The 24,959-nt window shown below is 50.3% G+C and overlaps 3 protein-coding genes and 1 pseudogene across 7 annotated transcripts in view; 1 reads left to right on the top strand and 3 right to left on the bottom strand.

Moving 5' to 3' along the window:
* Positions 1-24,959, bottom strand: part of LOC119976643 (zinc finger protein 721-like) — a 999,221-nt gene that overhangs the window by 583,342 nt on the left and 390,920 nt on the right. The gene's annotated exons all lie outside the window — the stretch shown is intronic.
* Positions 1-24,959, bottom strand: part of LOC119975582 — a 125,435-nt gene that overhangs the window by 36,393 nt on the left and 64,083 nt on the right. The window contains 4 exon segments of the mRNA XM_038815370.1: positions 921-1,437; positions 1,567-1,661; positions 2,719-2,866; positions 8,886-8,926. Coding sequence (XP_038671298.1) covers positions 921-1,437; positions 1,567-1,661; positions 2,719-2,866; positions 8,886-8,926 — 801 coding nt within the window.
* On the bottom strand, positions 344-10,914 carry LOC119976656 (annotated as a pseudogene).
* LOC119976680 (zinc finger protein 2 homolog) overlaps positions 11,115-24,959 on the top strand; it is a 41,009-nt gene continuing 27,164 nt past the window's right edge. For 3 of the 5 annotated variants that reach the window (XM_038817374.1, XM_038817375.1, XM_038817371.1), the window contains exon 1: positions 11,115-11,325. The gene's annotated coding sequence lies outside the window, so the exon portion shown is untranslated. Of the gene's footprint in view, positions 11,326-23,366; positions 23,394-24,959 lie in introns of those variants that run through there. The other 2 variants (XM_038817373.1, XM_038817372.1) reach the window with 2 other exon arrangements.

Raw genomic sequence — 24,959 nt, 5'->3', positions numbered from 1 at the left:
GTGTCAGACCTGCTGGAGCTGCAGACGGTTGCGGGGCAGATGTTTTAGCCTTCGCTTTGTTGATCGCTCGCAGGTGGTTAATGTTAGGGTGGAGATCAGCTTCACCCCCCTCAGTCATGCCTCAACATGACTGGGGGATCTAATGGAGTTCCTGTATTTGGAGAAGGTGAGATTTACTTTTCGAGGGCAGGTGAGCGGTTTCACAAGAGTTGGGGTTTGTTTACCTTACACTCTGGGGATCTGATTGCCGTCAATCAGGCGGGGTTGGCGTTGTGTTTATTTGTTGTAAAAAATAACATGTTTAAAATGTTGAAATTTGAATAAAAATATTTCTCAAACAAAATCAGTTCCATGTGTCTGTTGTCGACTTTATTTTTTAAAACATCCATTCATAAAAAAATTTGCTGGATTTAAAATCTTTGCATTGCATTAACCCATCTCACAACAAACATTTTATTCAATTTATCATTCCCTATAAAAACAAGAATTGAAATTCATCGTCCCATTTAAAGTGTCCATAACCAGTTGGAGCTATCAATCAAACTGTGAAATGGCAGGTGCCCTGCTGTGACAATGTATGGTTGTGAAATCTGTCATACACTTTTGTCCAGTCATTCCCTGAGATTTATGTCAACAGAGTGAAAGGCAGTTGTTTTAACACCCCAAACAGTTTATTCAAAGAGTGAATGGAAGGAGATTTAATTGAACTTGACAGCTCCTGTTAACAGGTCAGCTTGACATTTTTGCCAATTGCTTACCATAGTTCCATTGGGTTTGTGAACTTTTTCGCACATTCATACCTACTTTTAGAATATATCAAAAGACTCTCTGTCGTGACAAAAATCCAGATAATGAGGAAGAGGAGTGTGTCTAATTCCTTCTGCGTCTCCCCTGTCCCCGTGACGTGACCTCTCCTGTACCAGAGGAATGTCCAGCAGCAGATGTCTCTGCACTGGGCTGCTGCTGGCCAGGAAGTGCAGTCTGATACAGAATCTGCCTCATTTCATTCAAAGTTTCATTGCTTCTTTGCAGAAGCTGAAAAAGAACCTCATTCTGTTGTTGAAGATTCGCATTGTTTCTTTGTAGATGATGCTGAAGAATCTCATTCTGCTGTCTCAGAACCTCATTCTGCTGCTGAAGAATCTCACTGTTTCTTTGCAGATTCTGGCTAACCTCAGTCTTAAATTCAGTCAACGTTTGCAGAAGCAACTGAGACGTGGCCTGATAACTCTCTGTACTTTGAACCTGTTCCTCATATAAACGCTCAAGGGGTTTCAGATCATCTTCATTTTCTTCACCAGCATCATGGGCCTGATATTGTCCGCATGCTCGTCGATACGGCGGAACGCCTGTTCTTAAAGTCACAGGTTCCTCACCTCCGGAAGATTCTGAGCGCCCTCCCTCCACCACAGCAGCCAGTTCATCACAGGCCTCCTCCTTCACACAAACCACAATATTTAACTTTAACTCATCAACACAATCTTCCAAATCAGACATCTTACCCTCCTGACACTCCTCTCCCTCCTCAACTGCAGCTGCCATGCCACATTGCTGTGAGGTTTTCACCTCCGTCCCTTCCTCATCAGCCCTTTCAGGAATCTCGGACGCTGCTGCCGACTCTCCTCCATCACCATCTGAAGTGTCCATGGACACCTGTGTATCTGTCAGGAAGAAAATCACAATTATTATCTCTTGTCACATAAATTAACTCTGCTCCTGATGGTTTAATCACTGAGCTACTGACATCACCTTCACTCATCCCCATTTGTGATCCACCATTGGTTATCGTGGGGTTGGAGAGGCCAAACAGCTTCCTCGTGAACTCAGAGTTGGATGGTTCTACAGCACAGAGGGTCTTCAGCCCATCGTGTCTGTGCTAGCCATCAAACACCAATCTACTCAAATCCCACCTTCCAGCACTTGATCTGTATCCGTGTGTGCTCTGGTGTTTCAAATGCTCATTTAAATGCTCATTTAAATGCTGTGAGAGTTCCCAACTCTACTACCATTTCAGGCAGTGAATTCCAGATTCCCACCACCCTCTGGATAAAAAACATTTTCCTCAAAACCCCTCTAAATCTCCTGCTCCTTACCTTAAATCTAGTCCCTCTGGTTATTGGCCCCTCTCCTATGGGGAAAGGTTTCTTCCTATCTATGTCCCTCATAATTTTGTACACCTCAATGAGGTCCACCCTTTGCATTCTCTGCTCTAAGGAAAACAACCCCAGCCTGACGAGCCTCTCTTCATAGCTGAAGCATTCCAGCCCAGGCAACACCCTGGTGAATCTCCTCCACACCCTCTCTCGTGCAATCACTTCTGTCCGGTAGTGTGGTGACCACAACTGCGTAAAGCGCAATAGCTGTGGCCTATTGAACATTTTATGCAGTTCCATCATAATCTCCTTACTCTAGGGCAGCACAGTGGCGCAGTGGTTAGCATTGCTGCCTCACGGCACCGAGTTCCCAGGCTCAATCCCGGCTCTGGGTCACTGTCCGTGTGGAATTTGCACATTCTCCCCGTGTTTGCACAGGTTTCGCCCCCACAACCCAAAGATGTGCAGGGTAGGTGGATTGGCCATGCTAAATTGCCCCTTAACTGGAAAAAATTAATTGGGTACTCTAAATTTTTTTTTAAAAATAATCTCCCAACTCTTATATTCTATGCCTCAGCTAATAAAATGCAAGTACCCCATATGCCTTCTTAACCACCTTTTCTACCTGTCTCGCCCTTCAGGGATCTTTTGACATGCACACCAATATTGCTCTGGTCCTCTATACTTTCTAATATCCTACCGTTCATCGTGTTGATGTACGGAACCCACCCTCCAGTCAGTAAGAGATCCTGGGCGTTATGTACCAGCTTTACCTAAAGGAAGAAAATGAAAGAGAAATCATGGCCCAGACTTTGCTGTGCTATCTTGCGACACATTTTACGAGTGGTGGAAATTTTTTCAGCCCACACCCAGGGGAATGTCTAATTAGAAATAACACTTATGATGAAGTTAGAGCCATCTCCAAGGTAAATCCATTTCACAAAACCTCATCAAAATAATTTAATACATCTTGTGATCTTTCTGTATTTTCAACTCAAAAAGTAGGACTAAAGATTCAGAAATAAACATATACTGTATATATATAATATTCAGGACTTCCGGTTGTGGCATGTAGGTGGAGGTCGCATGTTTGGTGGCTTCTGTCGGAGCAGTCTTTTTTTGGCCCTTTAAGCCCGGTTTTAAGTCCAGAAGATTTGTCCGAAAAGTTGCGGGACGATTTGGGGCAATTTTAGAATGTCAAAGACATGAAAGAAGAATCCAGTGAAGAAGACAGCGAGTGAAATCCGCTGCCAACTTTGGTGAGGAGGCAGGAGGAGGAAAAACGGCAGGAAAGCACACATTTCGTGGGGCCATGCCCATCATGGTGGAGAAGGTGATGGAAGTGATGGCTGGAGAGTTCCAATGGTTGTTTTCGAAGCATTTCAAAAAGCATCAGACGGTGATGAAGGCTTCACTTAAGACGTGGGTGGGTGAGACCCTTGCCCCAGAGAGAGGAGTTGGTGAGAACGCCGATTGCGGTGCAGGAGCATGGGGGAGAAAATGAAAGGAATGGAGGAGGCCTTGACACGGCAAAGTGACCAGTTCACCTCGGAGGAGCTGCAGAGGGAAGCAGAAATTAACAGAGGGTTGAGAGCCAAGTTAGAATCCCTGGAGAACAGGTCACGAAGACGTAACCTGAGAATTGTGGCTGTGTCTGAAGGGGTGGAGGTCTACAGAATATTTTGCTGATATGCTAGCGATGTTGATGGGGGAGGACCATTCCCAGTACAAATTGGACAGGCCCACCGTTCGCAAGGCCAAAACTGAGGACCAACAAACCACCGAGGGCAGTGATCATCTGTTTCCATAATTTCCAGGTGAAAGAGAAGCAGAAGCGCGAGGTGGAGTGGGAAGGCAAGGGCCCATGCATATACCAAGACTTGACAGTGGAGCTGGCAAGGAGGCGGGCGGCTTTTGGACGGGCTAAGGTGGATTTGTACAAGCGCAGTGTGTGGTTTGGTGTGTGCTACCCAGCAAAGCTGCGGGTCACTAACAACGGCAGAGACTATTATTTTGAGACAACGGCGGAGGCTTTTGTGAAGGTAGAAGGCCCGGGACTGGACTGAATTTGGACTTTTGCTGGTTTTTGACTGAGTTTTTCTTTGCTTCCCTCTTGTTGGGTTCTTTTTTCTTGTATGGGCAGAGGTTAACTCTGTTTCTGATGTAATGGGGGTTTGGGTTGGGGTGGTTTGGGACTCAGGGTTGTTGGGGGTTTTGTTACGATATAGGCAAGGGGAGTTTGGAGGAGTGAGGGGGTGGTGCGGTTTTGTTTCGATGTGGAGGAGGGGCTCTGGCAGGGGCCGCCGCGCTATCAAACGTGTTTTGTCTCGTGAACGGGAGCGAGGTGGGGTCGTTGGAACTTGTATGGGCAGGTTTCGATGGGAGGTGTGAATGGTGGGGGGATGGGAACGATACTGGGTGAGGTGTTTTCAGGAGTAAGTAGTGGTGGGGTTGCGGGGAAGGGGAGGTGGGGGAAGACAGTGATGAAGGCAGGGTCAGGGTCCCGGTCGCGAGGCGGGGCCTGGAAAGATGGTCATTACGGGTTGGAAGGGCAGGGGGAGTGAGAGACCCCCGCTTAGAGTGGTGACATGGAACGTGCGAGCCAATGTTGTTCCTTTGTTTTAGAAGGGTAGCAAGGATAATCCGGGAAACTACAGGCCAGTGAGCCTTACGTGAGTGGTAGGGAAATTACTGGAGAGGATTTGTTGAGTCAGGATCTACTCCCATTTGGAAGCAAATGGACGTATTAGCGATAGGCAGCATGGTTTTGTGAAGGGAGGTCATGTCTCACTAACTGGATAGAGTTTTTCGAGGAGGTCACAAAGATGATTCATGCAGGTAGGGCAGTGGATGTTGTCTATATTGACTTCAGTAAGGCCTTTGACAAGGTCTCTCATGGTAGACTGGTACAAAAGGTGAAGTCACACAGGATCAGGGGTGAGCTGACAAGGTGGATACAGAACTGGTTCAGTCATAGAAGGCAGAGAGTAGCAATGGAAGGGTGCTTTTCTGATTGGAGGACTGTGACTAGTGGTGTTCCGCAGGGATCAGTGCTGGGACCTTTGCTGTTCGTAGTATATATAAATGATTTGGAGGAAAATGTAACTGGTCTGATTAGTAAGTTTGCAGACGACACAAAGGTTGGTGGAATTGCGGATAGCGATGAGGACTGTCAGAGGATATAGCAGGATTTAGATTGTTTGGAGACTTGGGCGGTGAAATGGCAGATGGAATTTAATCCGGACAAATGTGAGGTAATGCATTTTGGAAGGTCTAATGCAGGGAGGGAATATACAGTGAATGGTAGAACCCTCAAGAGTATTGACAGTCAGAGAGATCTCGGTGTACAGGTCCACAGGTCACTGAAAGGGGCAACACAGGTGGAGAAGGTAGTCAAGAAGGCATTCGGCATGCTTGCCTTCATTGGCCGGGGCATTGAGTATAAGAATTGGCAAGTCATGTTGCAGCTGTATAGAACCTTAGTTAGGCTACACTTGGAATATAGTGTTCAATTCTGGTCGCCACACAACCAGAAGGATGTGGAGGCTTTAGAGAGGGTGCAGAAGAGATTTACCAGGATGTTGGATGGTGTGGAGGGCATTAGCTATGAGGAGCAGTTGAATAAACTCGGTTTGTTCTCACTGGAATGACGGAGGTTGAGGGGCGACCTGATAGAGGTCTACAAAATTATGAGGGGCATAGACAGAGTGGAGGCTTTTTCCCATGGTAGAGGCAATTACTAGGGGGCATAGGTTTAAGGAAGGAAGGTTTAAGGAGGGGCAAGGTTTCAAGGAGATGTACGAGGCAAGTTCTTTTACACAGAGGGTAGTAGGTGCCTGGAACTCGCTGCCGGAGAGGTGGTGGAAGCAGGGACGATAGTGACATTTAAGGGGCATCTTGACAAATACATGAATAAGATGGGAATAGAGGGATACGGACCCAGGAGTGTAGAAGATTTTAGTTTAGACGGGCAGCATGGTCGGCACAGGCTTGGAGGGCCGAAGGGCCTGTTCCTGTGCTGAACTTTTCTTTGTTCTTTGTTGCGGGACCGGTGAAGAGAGGGCGTGTTTTCTCGCATTTAAAGAGCCTGAAAGCGGACATGGTGCTGTTACAGGAGACCCATTGAGGGTAAAGGACCAGATGAGGCTGAGGAAGGGCTGGATGAACCAGGTGTTCGATTCTGGCTTCAATAGTACAGCGCGGGAGGTGGCTATACTGTGGGTAAACGGGTGAGATTCCAGATGGAGAAGGTGGCAGCAGACCGGGGGGCAGGTACATAATAGTGACGGGTCCGTTGGAGGGGAGGTTAGTGGTGTTAGTTAGCGTGTGTGCCCAAATTTGGGATGACGCCTGGCAGAGTGGAGCGGAGTGGAGTTATTTGTTTGTGGTGCTGGAGAAGTTTGGGATTGGATCGAGGTTTGTGGCTTGGGTAAAATTGTTGTACAAGGACCTGACAGTTTGTGTCCGGATGAATGATATGCAGTCAGCGTACTTCCCCACTATTCCGGGGAACGAGGCAGGGGTACCCCATGTCCCCTCTTGTTCGTGTTGGCGATTGAGCACTTGTTGATTGCACTGAGGGGTTTGGCCTATGTAGGGGGATAGAGGGGGTCGGGGTGGAGCATAGTGTGTCTCCGTAAGCAGATGATTTGCTGCTGTACGTTTCGGACCCGGGCTCATCGGTGAGCAATATAATGGAGTTGCTAGGAAACCTGGGGTCGTTTTCGGGGTATAAATTGAATTTAGGGAAGAGTGACTGTTTCATCATGTCTTCTTCCAGGTGTAGGGGCGGGAGTGGAGGGGTTGCCATTTAGGGTAGCGACAACTCACTTTAGACACTTGGGGGTGCATGCAGCACGGGACTGGGCATGACTCTGAAGCTGAATTTCATGTGTTTGGTGGGGAAGGTGGAAGAATTGGAAAGATGGGATATTCTTCCTTTGTCACTGGCTGACCGGGTGCAGGCAGTCAAAATTAAAATTTTGCCACGGCTTCTGTTTCTTTCCAGTGTCTACCGGTCTTTTTGCCTGAGGCATTTTTTCAAGAGGTGAATAGGCTGGTCTCTTCGTTTCTCTGGGCAGGGAAGGTAGTGAGGATAAGGAACGCGGTGCTCCAAAGAGGGTGGCAGTCAGGAGGATTGGACCTTCCAAATTTGTTGCACTTATTGGACAACGAATGCGGAGAAGGTCAGGGCTGGAGTAGGGAGACGGGGGCTCTGTGGGTGCAGATGGAGGTGGGTTCCTGTAAGGGGTTAGGGCTGCGGCCGCTGGTGACAGCACCATTACAGTTCATCCCAGGGAAGCATTTGGGTTGTCCTGTTGTGGTAGGCATGCTGAAGATCTGGGGGTAATTCCAAGAGCACTTCAAGTTGAGGGCAGGGTCATGGGTGATGCCGATAAGATGGAATCATGGGTTCGAGCCATGGACGATGGATGCAAGATTCTGAGGATGGGGGGGAGAAAGGAATAAAAGAGACGAACGATCTGTCTCAGGAGGTGAGATTCGCTCGTTTGGGCGAACTAGGGGTGAAGTATGGGCGCCAACGAGAGGAGGGCTTCAGATATATGCAGGTGGAGAATTCCACAAGAAAGGTTTCCCCGAGCTTTCCAATGGCATCGTCATTCTTGTTGTTGCAGATGATGCTGCCATTTGTGTGTGGTGGTGGTGGTTGGGGGGGGGGGGGGGGTGGTTGGGGGGGGGGGGGGGGGGGGGAAAGAGTGCGGTCGTTCGACGATCTACAGCAGGATCATGGAAGAGGATAAGGAGTCCATGGAAGGAATTAAGGCCAAGTGGGAGGAAGAGTTAGGGATGGAGCTGGATGAAGGATTATGGTGTGAAATGATGCGAAGGGTCAATGTCTCAACCTATTGTATGAGGCAGGGGTTGATTCAGTTCAATATGTTGTATAGGGCAGACGTAATGAAGGCAAGGATGAGCCAGCTATTTGAGGGGGTGGAGGATAGTTGTGAGCAGTGTGGGAGGGGCCCAGTCAACCAGGTCATATGTTCTGGTCCTGCCCGAAGCTGGATAAATATTGGGAGTCATTTTTCAGCATATCGGAGGTCCCACATGTGGAATTGGAGCCAGGGCCCTAGAGGCGATATTCGGGATGTCAGACCTGCCGGAGCTGCAGATGGGAGCGGGGGCAGATGTTTTAGCCTTTGCCTCGCTAATTGCTCGCAGGCAAGTTCAGTTGAGGGTGGAGGTCAGCTTCTCCACCCTTTGCGTCAGTGTGGCTGGGAGATCTAAAGGAGTTCCTGTATTGGAGAAGGTGAAATTTGCTCTGAGAGGGGCAAATGAAGGGTTCCATTTTGGAGATCTGGTTTCTGTTGAGGGGTGGGGGCGTGTGTTGGGTATTGTTGGTGTAAAACTGTTGAATAGAAATATATATATATATATATATATATAAATATATGAGATATTGCCCTCTTGTCCAGAGGGGAAACTTGTCCATAAGCATCCATACATATTGACATATTTTGGTGATGTTTGGTGATCTGGTTAAAGATTAAATTGACCTTCCTGAAATGCTTGGACTAACGGTGAGAGAGGTTGGAGACAGACGCTGCTGAGACAGTGTTTTGGAAGGACAGCTCCCCTTTGCGAGCACTGGCGGGTGAACAACACATAAAACTCTCAGTGTAAGAGAAGCAGGTGAGCCTCAGAGTGAATGCGAAGGATCGATGAACGTGAGAATGATTTGTTGCACACCTCGCACATGAATGGTTCTTCACTGCTGTGAATGGATAGGTCTGTGAGGCTCGTTGACTCAGGGAATGATTTGTTACTTACCTTACATGTGAATATGTTGGTGTAAGCGAAGCCAATGAGTCCTAGAATAATTAATCACATACCTTACATGGGAAGGGTTTCTCCCCCGTGTGAAGGCATTGGTGTTTACGGAAGGCCGATGACCATGAGAATGATTTGTTACACACCTCACACGTAAAGGGTTTCTCCCCTGTGTGAATCCTCTGGTGTGATACAAGATGGGAAGGTCGGCTGAAAGCATTCTTACAAACATCACACTTGAAGCGTTTCCCTTGCTCCCCTGTGTGAATGTTTTGGTGTTCACGGAGGTTTGATAACCACGAGAATGATTTGCCACACACCTCGCATTTGAAAGGTTTCTCCCCTGTGTGTGTTTGTTGGTGTTTACGTAGGGTCGATGATTCCGAGAATGATTTGTTACACACTTCACATGTGAAGGGTTTCTCTCCTGTGTGAATCCTCTGGTGTGATACAAGATGGGAATTACGGTTGAAAGTCATCTCACAAACATCACACCTGAAGAGTTTCTCTTGCACCCCTGTGTGAAGACGTTGTGTTCACTGAGGCTTGATGACCACGAGAATGATTTGTCACACAGCTTGCACTTGAATGGTTTCTCCCCTCTATGATTCCTCTGATGCGATAGAAGATGGTAAGATCGAGTAAAAGTCTTCTCACAAACATCACACCTGAATGGTTTCTCCCCTGTGTGAATCATCTGGTGCCTCAGGAGATTCGTAGACGTCACAAAACCTTCATCACAAACATCACACCTGAATCTTTTCCCTTCCATGTGGCTACCCTTGTGCTAACGGTGGCTGTAGCAGAAGCACCTTCTGTGTTAGGAGATCTTATGAAATTGTGGAATCCTCCAGATGTACAGCCTCTCACCTGTTGGAATGAGTCAATCGTTCCTGGTGCTTGATGAATGATTGAAGCTCTCTCTGCACTTGAAGCTCACTCACACTTCTCCCCAGCCTCACCCTGACGACGTGCCCACAGCCGAGCATTCGGAAACGTTCTGATGGAAGATTCCACACCAGTGTCCGGTTTAAGTTCTCATAATATGTCAAAGGTCCACTGACCCAACGAATATCCAACAGCTGGATTCACTGCCCAACCTTCCCTGTGTTGAACAATGCTGTGAAGTGACTGGATGTGTTCCCACAGCTGTTCCTTGGGTGATGGTCAGGATCTATCTGTGTTGTTAATCCTCTCTGTATTCTCTGGTGTGGTACGGTGCAATCCTTCTGTAAAACAGGAAAAGGTCATATGATTTTCTTCAACTTGCACTCCTTTACTGAAGGAGCTGACCAGTTAGAGACTGTTCCACAGTGAGTGCCAGTCTGTTATTCTGCTGTGTGGGGGAGATCAGATACAAGTCCTTTCTTTTTCCTTACTTGACTATCACATGTTGTCTGTTTCCAGCAGGGACACTGGATAGTGACCAGGAGCAGACAACGTGGCTACTTTCTTTTCTCCACCCAAAGCCCCAGGCGCCGTGAGGACAATGGAAAAGACAATCGGGGGGAGTATATAACAGGCTATTAATTCACCAGTTTTACCCTGAAGAGCATGTGTTTAATATCAAACACACACAGGAAAAACGTTAATTCAATGGAGATTTTGAAATTTCTCCCCTTGTTTTCCAAAACTATTTGAAGAAAACACACTGGGCAGGAAGTGCTGGAAGCTAAGGAAAATATTGCTTCAGTGTATCTGATTGTAGAGTTCTGGTTTATCCTGGGAAATTAGTTACACTGCACTCACTCAGACTGCACATCACAAATTCAGCTCTCAGACACAGCACTGGGTTAAACTATCAAATCCAAGCTCAGGCTTCTGGGAAAGGCCGAGCCTTCAGGTAAAAGACATTTCAGTAAATGTGCCTCTGCCCCTCCCAGATAATTACTCCTCACCATCTCATATTCAGCAATGATCCATCAACAAAACTCAGCCTGTAAATCAGAAGGGAAATGCTTCCAAGAAACACCCTCAATATCCAACACACAGCCAATCAAACAGTTCAGCTCTCTGACTGACGACTGTCTCAGCCATTTGGAGCACGAACCCAAAACGGAAATGTCAATCACTCTGTACAGCCAATAGTATTGCAGGAGGCGGGAAGTTACCAGATTGACAATGGACAGAGTCAACCTGGCATTCACCCATTGCAGCCAATCACAGAGAAGGGGCGGGACTAGTATAGCGGCGCTCTGCCCAGTTCTGCGCAGCCGCTGGCCACACTGGGTCAGAAACTTACTGTCCTTGCCGCCCGTGGCCTTGGGACATGCGCAGTGAGGAGGGGAACTGTGGACTTGGAATCAAAAACAGAAAATACTGGACAATCTCAGCAGGCCTGACAGATTCTGTGGAGGGAGAAGGGAGCTAAAGTTTGACGTCTTAATGATTTTTTGTCAAAGTAAGAAGTCTTACAACACCAGGTTAAAGTCCCCAACAGGTTTGTTTCAATCACTAGCTTTTGGAGGCAGCTCCTTCCTCAGCTCACAGTTGTGCCCAGCGTTCGGGGCTTGGAGTGCGAGAAAGCACAAGGCCGAGCGGTTGTTGGAATTGGAAGTGTGCACCTGCAAATCCCTGCCCCGGGTGGCGGAAACCAGGATTTCAGCCGTCTAACCCCCTCACTCCACTTCCCCTCCTCCCTCACCTCACTTCCCCTCCTCCCTCACCTCACACCCCCACTCTCCCTCACCTCACACCCCCACTCTCCCTCACCTCACACCCCCACTCTCCCTCACCTCACACCCCCAGTCTCCCTCACCTCACACCCCCACTCTCCCTCACCTCACACCCCCACTCTCCCTCACCTCACACCCCCGCTCTCCCTCACCTCACACCCCCGCTCTCCCTCACCTCACACCCCCGCTCTCCCTCACCTCACACCCCCGCTCTCCCTCACCTCACACCCCCGCTCTCCCTCACCTCACACCCCCGCTCTCCCTCACCTCACACCCCCGCTCTCCCTCACCTCCCACCCCCGCTCTCCCTCACCTCACACCCCCGCTCTCCCTCACCTCACACCCCCGCTCTCCCTCACCTCACACCCCCGCTCTCCCTCACCTCACACCCCCACTCTCCCTCTGCCCCCTTCCTCACCCCCTCACTCTGATGCCCCACCCCATCCCCTCCCCATCCCATCCCCTCCCTCACACCAGTCCTCTCCCTCACACCAGTCCTCTCCCTCACACCAGTCCTCTCCCTCGCACCAGTCCTCTCCCTCACACCCCAGTCCTCCCCCTCACACCCCAGTCCTCCACTGCCACATCTCTCAACCCTCCTCTGTTGCCCCCATCCGCTGCCTCACACACCTCGTTCACCCCTCCTCATCCCCTCCCTCACCCCCATCTCCCACTGGGGAAAGTGAACAGCATAATCAATGACCCCACCACCCGGCTTACTCACTCTTCCAACTTCTTCACGGGCAGGAGATACAAGAGTCTGAGAACATACACGAACAGACTCAAAAACAGCTTCTTCCCCGCTGCTACCAGACTCCTAAACGACCCTCTTATGGACTGCCCTCATTAACACTATATCCCTGTATGCTTCACTCGATGTCGGTGTCTATGTAGTTACATTGTTACCTTGTGTTGCCCTATTATGTATTTTCTTTTATTTCCTTTTCTTTTCATGTACTTAATGATCTGTTGAGTTGCATGCAGAAAAATACTTTTCACTGTATCTCAGTACACGTGATAATAAACAAATCCAATCCAATCCAATCCCTTCCCTCACCCCCATCTCCCATCTCTCACCTCAATCTCCCATTCCTCACCTCCATCTCTCCTCCCTCACTTCCAATCCTCTTCCCTCACCACCCCATCCTCCTCCCTCACCCCCATCTCCGCTTCCTCACAGTTTGCCGCAGCGCTAACACCAGTAGATCTCCATAATACCGCAACCTTCCCTTTGGCCAAATCCATTCACTCTCTCCCCTTCACCCTAACCTGCTGACTGATCGATATAGCTTCTGGCTGTCATTCGGGCCTTTTTAACTGTTTCTCCAGCAGCATTTCCTGACCTCTTATCCTCATTAAACTTATCACCTTACGGAGACTTCTGGTGGTCACCATGGTGTGAGTGGTCACACACAGGACAGCTCCTGCTTGAAGGCACTGAAAAGAGCTCTTTTTATCCGGTGCTGAATGGAATTTTAATGAAAAGGCATAGGTGAAGGTTGGAGGAGTAGTTTTCCCCGGGAGTAGTATGTCTGCTGGTTATCAAACCTGGCAAAAGACAGTGAGAAACCAGGTTAAAGAGTTGGAGCAGGCCTGTACTGCAGCAGCAGCCAGTTTAAGCTAGATCTGTGCCTGCCTGTCCCCACCAAACACATGAAATTCAGCTTCAGAGCCATGCCCAGTCCCATGCTGCATGCGCCCCCAAGTGTCTAAAGTGAGTTGTCGCTACCCTAAATGGCAACCCCTCCACTCCCGCCCCTACACCTGGAAGAAGACATGATGAAACAGTCACTCTTCCCTAAATTCAAGTGTTTCGAGGTGCAGGGTCACAGATTCAGGAGATTGAAAGAGTGATCTCGGACCACAGCAATCATGTGGTGGCTCTAGAGGCGCAAGTGGGGCCCCCAGGTGACCTCTGTAAAACATTGAGGGCAAATGTGGAGGAGCAGGAGAATACCTTGAGAAGGCAGGACCTGCGAATAGTGGGCCTGCCTGAAGGAGTGGAAGGTGCGAGTGCCACAAAGTACATCTCGGAGATGCTTGCTGGGCTGATGGTGGAAAGAGGCTCCTAGATAAGACCCCTGAAGTGGACCGAGCGCATAGGTCCCTGATGCAGAAACCTAGAGCTGGGGAGCCTGCCGCAGGCGGTGATCATGAGAATCCACAAATCTGTGGAGAAAGAGAAGATTTTGCATTGGACCAGGGAGAAGCTTACCTGCAACTGGGAGGGGAATAAGGTCCGATTTATCAGGACATCAGAGCCGAGTTCGCGAAGCGATGGGCAGGCTTCAACAAGGAAGTGTTGCACCGGCGGCAGATCAGGTTTGGGGTGCTCTACCTGGCAAAATTATGGGTGACGTTTGGAAGCTAGGAGTATTATTTTGAGACCCCAGAAGCGCCCAAAGACTTCATTAAGGAACATAAACTGGGGAGAACTGAGAGGACAATGCTTTGGAACCGGGGTACTGCAACTTTGTAATAGTTGGGTGCATGTTTGAAATGGGGGTAGGGATTGGGGTATTTTTGTCTTTTTCGGGGGGGTGATTACTGTTTACTGTTGGGATTGTAAGGGGTTATAGGGGTGAAAGGTTTATGTGGGGATGGATGTCCCCCCCCCCCCCCTCCTGTTTTATGGGATTGTTTGTGATTAACATTTGTTTGTTTGCTTTTGGAGAAGACTGCCTAGAGTTCAGGAGAAGTCTTTGTTTGGGTGGGGGAGGGTAAGGTCAGCAGGAAGCCCTCCTTGAGCTAACGGGTGGTGGGGGGAAATGGGAGGTAATTGGGAGGTGCCTTTGGCCAGGGGCTGCCGCGCTAGCAGGTGATACTGGTGAATGGAAGTGAGGTGGTAGGGGAGACGGCCGAGAGGGGTGGGGGAAAGAAGGCTGGGGAGGTTGTTGCGACATGGTAGGGGGCGAGGGATGACATGGTCAGGGGCGGAGAAGGGGGCCATCTGGAATGGGCTAGGTACAGGGTGAAATGAAGGGGGCAGGTGTTAAGTGGGGAAGATGACGGATGGTAGAGGGGATTGGCGGCATAAGCCTCCGGTAAGGCTGGTGATGTAGAACTTCCGGGGACTGAATGGGCCGGTTAAAAGGTTGTGGGTTTTTGCGCACCTCAGGAGCTTGAAAGTGGGGGTGGTCTTTCTGCAGGAGACGCACCTCTGTGTGAAGGACCAGGTTAGGTTAAGGAAGGGGGTTGTTTTGAAATCAAGGGGAGTGGTTATTTTAATGATCAAAAAATGGGATTTGAGAGTGCGAAGGAGGTGAGGGATCCAGGTGGTAGATATGTGATTCTGAGTGGGGTATTGGAAGAGGCACCGGTGATGTTGGTAAATGTGTATGTCCCAAATTGGGATGATGTGGGTTTTATCAGGGGGTTGCTGGCAGCGATCCCGGATTTGGCCATGCACCAGTTGATCATGGGAGGAGATTTTATCTGTGTCCTAGAGCCGAGGGTGGATAGGTCGAGCCCCAGGTCGATGGGTAGGGTACGAATGACAAGGGTGCTGGGGAGGTTTATGGCTATGGTGGATCCATGGCGCTTTCAGAATCCAGGGAGAAGGGAGTATTCCTTCTTTTCGCACGTCTGTAAGGTGTATTCAAAGATTGATTAATTTGTCGTGAGTCGGGAGATTTTGGATGGGGTGGAGGGGGCAGAGTATGCGGGGTAGTTATCTCTGACCATGCGCCCCCCTGGCTGGAGATTCGGTTTGAACGGGACGAGAGCAGAGGCCGGGGTGGAGGTTTGACTTGGGGTTGTTGGCAGATGGAGGTTTTTGTGATAAGGCGCGGGCGGTGATGAAGGAGTATGTGGAGTTGAATCAGAATGGAGAGGTGTCGGCGGCCATTTTTTGGGAAGCATTGAAGGCACTAGTCCAGGGAGAAATTATTTTGTTTAAGGTTAAGGTGACTAGGGAAAGGAGGGAGGAACATGACCGTCTCGTGAGCAGGATAGTGGAGGTGAACAGGGAATATTCGAGAGTGCCGAATGTGGAGGGATTAGCGAAGAGGAAAAATATGCAGGGCAGTTTGACAGGCTGACAACGGGGAGGGCGGTAGGGCAACTGCATAGGGAAAGAGGGGTGCAATATAAATATGGGGAGAAGGCGAGCGCACCAGTTGCGGAGGCAGGCCATGAGCAGGGAAATATTGAAGATACACCTGGGGCTGGGGATGTGATGTTGGAGCCACAGAAGATAAATGAGGCATTTAGGGAATACTGCCAGGGACTTTACGAGGTGGCTTGGGGGAAAGGAAGGGGACATGGAGCGGTTTCTGGACGAGCTGGAATTTCCCCAGGTGGAGGAAGCAAAGAGCAGGTATTGGAAGAGCCTCTGGGACGGAGGGAGGTGCTGGATAGTATCAGGGGCATGAAGTCGGGGAAGGCCCCGGGCCAGATGGATACCCAGTGGAATTTTATAAGGAATTTGCGACAGACCTGGCACCACATCTTTGGGGACGTTTAGTGAAGCACTGGGGAAGTGGGAGTTGCTGGAGACGATGACGCAGGCAATAATCATACTGGGAAGGTTTGGGTTTGGGCCGAGATTTGTGGCATGGTTGCTGTTGCTGTGTGTGGCTCCAAGGGTGAGTGTGAGGACGAACGATATGAGCTCACGAAGCTTTGACTTAGGTACACAGCAGGGTGCCCACTGTTACCATTTGCGCTGGCCATAGAGCATTTGGTGATGGCTCTTAGGGGGATTATGAGGGGACAGACCTCTGGTGTCGCTCTATGCCGAGGATCTCTTGCTGTATGTTTCGGATCCGTTTGAGAGTATGGGAAGGGTTATGGGCTTGCTGGAGAGATTTGGAGGTTTCTCAGGGTACAAACTAAATGTAGGGAAAAGCGAGGTTTTCCTGGTGAATGAGTTGGGAGAACAGGCTAATTTAGGGGGGTGCCATTTACGGCAACGAGGGACAGGTTTAGGTATCTGAGATTCAGATAGCGAGGGAATGGACGGGGCTACATAAGTGGAACTGAACGAAGCTGGTGGAAAAGACTAGGGAGGATCTTAAGAGGTGGGATACGCTGCACTTAACGTTGTCTGGAAGGGTCCATGTGGTGAAAATGAATATTCTGCCGAAGTTCTTGTTTAATTTTCAGGCTCTCCCGATCTTTATGCCAAAGACCTTTTTTCGGAAAGTGGACACAATCATTTTGGACATTGTATGGGCATGGAAGGTGCTGAGGGTGGGAAGGACCCTGCTGCAGAGGCAGCAGAGGGGGTTGGCATTGCTGAACTTGCTTCATTATTATTGGGCGACGAATGTGGACAAGGTGCGGTGATAGTGGGAAGGAGAAGCGGTAGAATGGGTTAGGATGGAGCAGGAATCTTGTAAGGGGTCTAGTTTGAGTGCTATGGTTGTCAATGGCTCGGAGTAGATATTCAGGGAGCTTAGTGGTGCAGTACATGGTGAAGATATGGCATCAGTTGAGAAGGCATTTCAGGGTGGAAGTGATGTCGGTGTTAATGCGCTGTGCGAGAATCATGGGTTTGAGCCAGGGGGGATGGATCGTGTATACAGGAGGTGGAGGGAAATGAGGCTGGTCAAGGTGAGGGGTCTGTATTTGGAGGAAGGGTTTGCCAGTCTGGAGGAGCTAAGGGAGAGGGTAGAGCTGCCAAGGGTGAGAGTTCAGGTATCTGCAGGTTAGGGACTTTGCACAAAAGCTCTGGAGGGAGTTCCCTAGGTTGCCGGGATACACCCTGCTGGAGCAACTGCTGCTTCCGGGTGTGGAAGGGGGGGAAGAATTGGGGATATGTACAAGTGGCTGGGGGAGCAGGGATGGGAGCGGGAGGTGAAGATCAAGGAGAAATGAGAAGCGGAGTTGGGAGGGGAGATCAATTGGGGAGTATGGAGTGAGGACTGCGGAGGGTAAACGCAAGGCTGCGTTTCGTGCAAGGCTGAGCCTGATACAATTTAAGGTGGTGCACAGGGTGCATATGACTCGGGCGAGAATGAGTTGGTTCTTTCAGGGGGTAGCAGATGAGTGTGAGTGGTGTGGGCGGGGCCAGCGAATCACACGCGCACATTTTGAGGTTATGAAAAATTGGGAAGATTCTGAACGGGAGTGTTCGCTGTCTTAGCCAGGATAGTGGAGGAGGAGGTGGACCTGGACCTTTTGGTGGCGATATTTGGGGTTTCAGAGAAACTGGAGCTCATGAAGAGGACAAAGGCAGATGTCGTGGCCTTCGCCTCTCTGATTGCACAGCAGCGGATTTTACTGGAGTGGTGGCCGGCATCACCATCGGGGGAGCGGCTTGGTTGGGTGACCTGTACAACTTCCTGCGGTTGGAAAAGATAAAGTTAAGGAGATCTGCAGGGGGTGTTGAGAGAAGGTGGGGGATGTTGTGACCGTGTTTGAGGAGCTGTTCGTCGCAGTGGGGGTGGAGCAAAAGGTGAAAAATCTGTACAGACTGTATAGTTGATTGCTGGGAAGTATATTTCCCGATGTTTATTTGCTGTAACTTGTTTTGATCCATGTTTGTAATAAAATACATTTGAAAAAAATAATTGTCACCCTACCGAGGGCTGGAAACCATCCCTGTTCTCCCTGCCAGGTAGATATCTTCCTGGGTGACTGAGTCAGAACGCTGAAGACAGGATCTAATGGTGTTCCTCCAGCTCACTCCTACACATGGGTAATTACTCTCCACAATCAGAAAGCACCACCGGCCAGACTGGGTCACCGGAAAGAGGTCTTCACCAGCTCTCCTGTGACTGCCACTGAGCTTTTGCCACTCTGATCTTAAGGTATTATATGTAAGCACTGCATAATATTGTCATTCAGTACAGCACTCTCTGTTCCTCCCTCCCATGCATGATCTCCTGTCTTTCTTCCTCTCCCCTGTGCCCCTCTCTCCTGTAATGTGTTGATTCCACTGCTGCACATTGTGGTGAACGCATTGCTACTGCAATTTACCACTGTATTGTGTTGTATTATGTTGATGACCCTGTGGGCTCCGCCACGTCGGGGGTGGTATATAAACCTGCAGCTTGTAGGCGGCACTCAGTACAGAGCAGTCGCAGGCAGGCACAGATCTAGCTTATTAAAACCACTGTTCACTTCTGCTAATCGTCTTGTGTGAATTGATGATCGCATCAAGTTAATAAGCTATCGCAATGGTAGCCGCCCTCAAACCTGATCGACTGGAACTTGACCCACAGGCAGCCGAAACCAAAGGAATCTCACATTGGCTCCGCTGCTGTGAGGCCTACCTCGCCTCCTCCTCGCCCGCCGTCACCGAGGCACACAAGCTGAGTCTCCTCCACGCCCGGGTGAGCTACAGAATCTCTTTACTAATCGAAGATGCGACCACGTACGCAGACGCGGTCGCAATCCAGAAAAGACATTATGTGAGGCTGGTGAACGAAGTGTTCGCGCAGCATCTCCTCACCGCACGTCGTCAACGCCCCGGGGAATCGCTGGAGGAATATCTACGTGACCTGAGGGTACTTGCTCGGAACTGTAACTACAAGGACGTCACGGCCTCGCAGCACAGGGGCTGGTTTAGCTCACAAGGCTAAATCGCTGGCTTTTAAAGCAGACCAAGCAGGCCAGCAGCACGGTTCGATTCCCGTACCAGCCTCCCCGGACAGGGGCCGGAATGTGGCGACTAGGGGCTTTTCACAGTAACTTCATTGAAGCCTACTCGTGACAATAAGCGATTTTCATTTTCATTTCACATGCAATTCGCCATCCGGGACACCTATGTGGCTGGAGTCCGGTCCAACTATGTCAGACAGCGCCTGCTCGAAAAGGGTGCCCTCGACCTAGAAGAGACTATCCACCTCATTAGAGGTAACCTTCCAGAGCCTAAACGCTTTCTCCTCCAACCACGCGATTTCCTCGTGGGTGCCCGAGGGTGTCCCAGGCCTGTGCCGCGCGGCTGCCCGCCTTCTTGATATTTCTGCGGTCAGAACCAGCACCCTATGCAGCGTTGCCCAGCTCGGAACGCGATCTGCAGCGACTGCGGCAAGAAAGGACATTTTGCCAAAGTCTGCTTGGCCCGACCCAAAGTTTCAAAATCGCAGGCCCGACTCACAGGCGCGCAGACTGCACCGCACAGCATGGCTGCGGGCCTGCCGGTACCGCCCCCTTCTGACGCGTCATTCGCCTTGTGCTATCCATGGGGGCCGCCATTTTGAACTCCGCCCGACATGTGCAACTCATGGGAGACGCCATCTTCAACGCCGCCCAACACGTGCAACTGACAGGGGTTGCCATCTTGGCCGCCATCTTGGGACCACCTTGCTACCACGGACCATGCCGGCTACCCGCAGCTCAGCGCTGTCATTCTCGACCAGTCAAGGCCCAAGCACCTCAAGAACTCCATGATGACTGTCCAGGTCAATGGGCACGAAACGCCCTGTCTGTTGGACTCTGGGAGCACGGAAAGCTTCATCCATCCAGACACGGTAAGGCGCTGCTCCCTCCAGATTTCCCCCGCGTCCCAAACAATCTCCCTGGCTTCTGAATCACATTCAGTGCAGACCCGGGGTACTGTGTCGCGAACCTCACCCCGTCCCAACCTCCCCGAACAGGTGCCGGATGTGGCGACTAGGGGCTTTTCACAGTAACTTCATTTGAAGTCTATTTGTGACAATAAGCAATTTTCATTTCATTTCATTTCACAGGGCGCCGAGTATGCCAATTCTAAACTCTATGTCCTTCCCCATCTCTGCGCTCCTCTCTTGTTAGGACTGGATTTCCAGTGCAACCCCAGAAGCCTGACCCTGAAGTTCGGCGGACCCCTACCCCCCTCTCACCGTATGTAGCCTCGCGACCCTTAAGGTCGCCCCCCTCCCTCGCTCTTCGCGAACCTCACCCCCGACTGTAAACCCGTCGCACCTGAAGCAGGCGGTACAGTGCCCAGGATAGGACTTTTATCAAGTCGGAGGTCCAGCGGCTCTTGAAGGAGGGAATCATTGAGGCCAGTAATAGCCCCTGGAGAGCCCAAGTTGTGGTCTTCAGGATTGGGGAAAAGAACCGGATGGTTGTAGACTACAGCCAGACCATAAATCGGGACACGCAACTCGATGCGTACCCCCCTTCCCTGCATAGCGGATATGGTTAATCAGATTGCACACTACCGGGTTTTCTCCACGGTAGATCTGAAGTCCGCATACCACCAGCTTCCGATCAGCCCGGAAGACCGTCACTACACTGCCTTGGAGGCAGACGGCCGCCTCTTCCACTTCCTCAGGGTCCCCTTCGGCGTCACCAATGGGGTCTTGGTCTTCCAAAGAACGATGGACCGAATGGTTGACCAGGGCTGCAGGCCACGTTCCCGTACTTGGATAATGTCACCATCTGCGACCATGATCAGCAGGACCACGACACTAACCTTCAGAAGTTACTCCAAACCGCCCAATACCTGAATCTCACCTACAACAAGGAGAAATGCGTTTTCCGCACAAGCCGAATAGCCATCCTCGGCTATGTCATGGAAAACGGAGTCCGAGGACCCGACCACTGCAACTCACCCTTCCCCACTGCCCCAAGGCCCTGAAAAGATGCCTGGAGTTCTTCTCGTATTAGTGGGTTCCCAACGGACAAAGCCGCCCACTTATCAAAGCCACCATCTTTCCCCCGACGACTGAGGCCCGCCTGGCCTTCAGCCGCATCAAGGCAGACATTACCAAGGCATGCGGTGGACGAGTCCATCCCCTTCCAGGTGGAGAGCGATACGTCAGACGTCGCCCTGGCAGCTACCCTTAACCAGGCAGGCAGGCCCATAGCCGTCTTTTCCCGTACCCTCAACGCGTCTGAGATTCGACACTCCTCTGTCGAAGCTCAAGCCATTGTGGAAGCTGTGCGGCATTGGAGGCACTACCTGGCCGGTAGGAGGTTCACCATCATCACTGACCAACAGTCGGTTTCCTTTATGTTCAACAACACACAGCGGGGCAAGATCAAGAATGATAACATCTTGAGGTGGAGAATCGAACTCTCCACCTATAATTACGATATCGTGTATCGTCCTGGGAGGCTCAATGAGCCCCCAGATGCCCTGTCCCGTGGCACATGCGCCAGCGCGCAAGATGACTGACTTCGGGCCATCCACAATGACCTCTGTCACCCGGGGGTCACCCGGCTTCTCCACTTCATCAAGGCCCACAACCTGCCCTTCTCCACCGAGGGGGTCAGGGCCATGACCAGGGACTGCCAAGTCTGCGCGGAGTGCAAGCTGCACTTCTATCGGCCAGACAAGGCTCACCTGGTGAAGGCCTCCCGCCCCTTTGAGCACCTAAGCGTCAATTTCAAAGGGCCCCTCCCCTCCACTGATTGCAACGTGTTCTTTCTCAATGTCGTTGACGAGTACTCCCGTTTCCCCTTAGCCGTCCCATGTTCTGACATGACCACGGCCACGGTCATTAAGGCCCTGCACAGCATCTCCACCCTGTTCGGTTTCCCTACTTACGTCAACAGTGACCGCGGCTCCTCTTTTATGAGCAATGAGCTGCGTCAGTACCTGCTCGGTAAGGGCATTGCCTCGAACAGGACTACCAGCTCCAACCCTTGGGGAAACAGACAGGTGGAGAGGGAGAACGCGACGGTATGGAAGGTCTTCCTTCTGGCCCTGTGGTCTAGAAGTCGCCTGCTGGCAGGAGGTCCTCCCCGACGCGCTCTACTCCATTCGGTCGCTTCTCTGCACAGCCACGAATGAGACCCCTCACGACTGTCTAGTTGTCTTCCCCAGGAAGTCCATCTCCGGGGTCTCGCTTCCGTCCTGGCTGACAACACCGTGGCCTGTCCTCCTCCGGAGGTACGTGAGGAGCCATAAGTCCGACCCCATGGTCGAGAGGGTTCAGCTCCTACATGCCAACCCTCAGTATGCCTATGTGGCGCACCGTGACAGACGACAGGATACCGTCTCCCTCCGGGATCTGGCACCCGCAGGTTCCCCAGCGACCATCACCAACACCCCCCCCCCCCCCCTCCCAACACCGTCTATCACTACCAACCGAATCCCTCACGGCGGCCTACCAGCTGCCCTCCTGGGGATCCTGAACACCGACCCCGCCCCGACACGGCCTACACCCCCCTTTCCCCCATCGCCGACACACCGTGATGAAGCTCCAGATGACACGCTCCCGGAGTCAACGAGTCCAACCGTGCCCGCAGCGAAGCCGGAGCTGAGGCGATCAGAACGATTAAGGCTCCGGGTAGACTCGATATTTAATTTTTAACAAGGGGTGAATGTGGTGAACATATTGCTACTGCAATTCACCACTGTATTGTGTTGATGACCCTGTGGGCTCCGCCCCCTCGGGGGTGGTAGATAAACCTGAAGCCTGCAGGCGGCACTCAGTACAGAGCAGTCGCAGGCAGGCACAGACCTGGCTTATTAAAACCACTGTTCACTTCTACTAATCGCCTCGTGTGAATCGATGGTCGCATCACACATCATCGCTGCCTCGATGTTGTGGGTTTTCCTTTTCTGACCTGCTGTCAAATACATTCAAGGCTATGGATCGCACATTGATGTTGACAGTTTGAAAGCCTCAGAGGATGAAGAATGCTCTTCCCACACTAGAACTCTCTGTCAAACGTTTCAATGGGGAACTGAGACAGCAGCTGCAATAAGTGAGGTTTTATTCAGATGGGACAATGACAAGTTTAAATCCCCACCTGAGCTGCTGCTCAAAGTTGCCTCCGTTCCCCGGTCACTTTCCTAAGTTTCAGGAAACTCCTGTTACTGCAGAAATATTTGGATTGTCTGTGAGAGACGTCAATCAGAGAGCCCACCCACTCTGCCCATTCTCTCCTCTTCCTCTACCACAGCTGCTTCACTTCCTGTAGGGACTCAAAATCAAGTCAGGAGATGGTGAGTGAAGGAGCACAATTTACAATCATTACATTGCACAATATCCACACTAATGTTCAGGCAGTCTGACTATCCTGTGGGCAATCAGGTGTGGAAATGCCCCTTATGCTGTGTGAGAAGATCCAGCTCAGAGATCTGTTTACTCGGTGCTTTGTGCTGAGCTGTTTGATTGGCTGTGTGTTGGATATTGAGTGTGTTTATTGGGAGCATTTCCCTTCTGATTTACAAACTGAGTTTTGTTGATGGGTCATTACTGAATATGAGAAGGTGAGGTGTAATTATCTGGGTTGGGCAGAGACACATTTATTGAAATGTCGTTTAATGTCTTTGTTAAAGATTTTACTTGAATGCCTGGGTCTTTCTGAAAAGCCTGGGCTTGGATTTGATAGTTTTGCCCAGTGCTGTGTGTGCGAGCTGAATTTGGGATGTGCAGTCTGAGTGAGTGCAGTGTATCTAATTTCCCAGGATAAACCAGAACTCTTCAATCAGCTGCATTGAAGCAATATTTTCCTTAGCTTCCAGCCCAGTGTGTTTTCTTCAAAGAATTTTGGAAATATGGGGAGAAATTTCAACATTTGCATTGAATTAACATTTATTGTGAATGTTTTAGAACATACTGAGCTGTACTGAAGGGTAAAACTGGTCTTTCCCAGCAGGACTTAGAAACATAGAAAATAGAAGCAGCCATGCGGCTGTTCAAGCCTTCTCCGCCATTCATTATTCATCAAGCACAGTACCCTGATCCCGCCTTTCCCCCATATCCCTTGATCCCTTTAGCCCCAAGAGCTTTACCTAATTCCTTGAAATTATACAACATTTGGCCAGCTACTTTCTGTGGTAGCGAATTCCACAGATTCGCCACTCACTGGGTGAAGAAATTTCTCTTCACCTCAGTCCTGAAAGGTTTATCCCATATCTTCAAACTATGACCCCTAGTTCTGGACACCCACCATCGGCAACATTGTTTCTGAATCTGCCCTTTCTAATCTTCCTAGAATCCCTGCAGTGGGGAAGGAGGCCATTCGGTTAATCGGGTCTGCACTGACCATTTGAAAGACCATCTGACTCAGACCCAATCCCTGCCCTATCCCTGTAACCGCACCTAACCTTTGGACATTTAGGGGCAATTTAGCATGGCCAATCCACCTAACCTCCTGTTAGAATTTTGTACGTTTCTATGAGATTCCCTCTCGCTCTTCTAAACTCCAATGAATATAACCCTAACCGACTTAATCTTTTCTATGTGACAATCCCGCTATCCCAGGAATCAGCCTGGTAACCTTCGCTGCACTCCCTCCATAGCAAGAACATCTTTCCTCAGATAAGGGCACCAAAACTGCACACAATACTCCAGGTGTGGCCTCACTAATGCCCTACATAATTTCAGTAAAAGGTCTCTATTCTTGTACTCAAACCTTCTCCCTATGAAGGCCAACATACTATTTACCTTCTTTACCGCCTGCTATACCTGCACGTGAATTGCTCAACTGTCTTTTCCATTGCTCTCATGGTGCCTGGGAAGATATGGGCTGGGCGGAGGAAAGAAAGTAACCACATTGTCTTATC

Source organism: Scyliorhinus canicula, chromosome 13 (assembly GCF_902713615.1).
Source record: "Scyliorhinus canicula chromosome 13, sScyCan1.1, whole genome shotgun sequence".
NCBI classification, from domain to species: Eukaryota; Metazoa; Chordata; class Chondrichthyes; order Carcharhiniformes; family Scyliorhinidae; genus Scyliorhinus; species Scyliorhinus canicula.
This window is presented reverse-complemented; position numbering and strand designations above follow the sequence as displayed.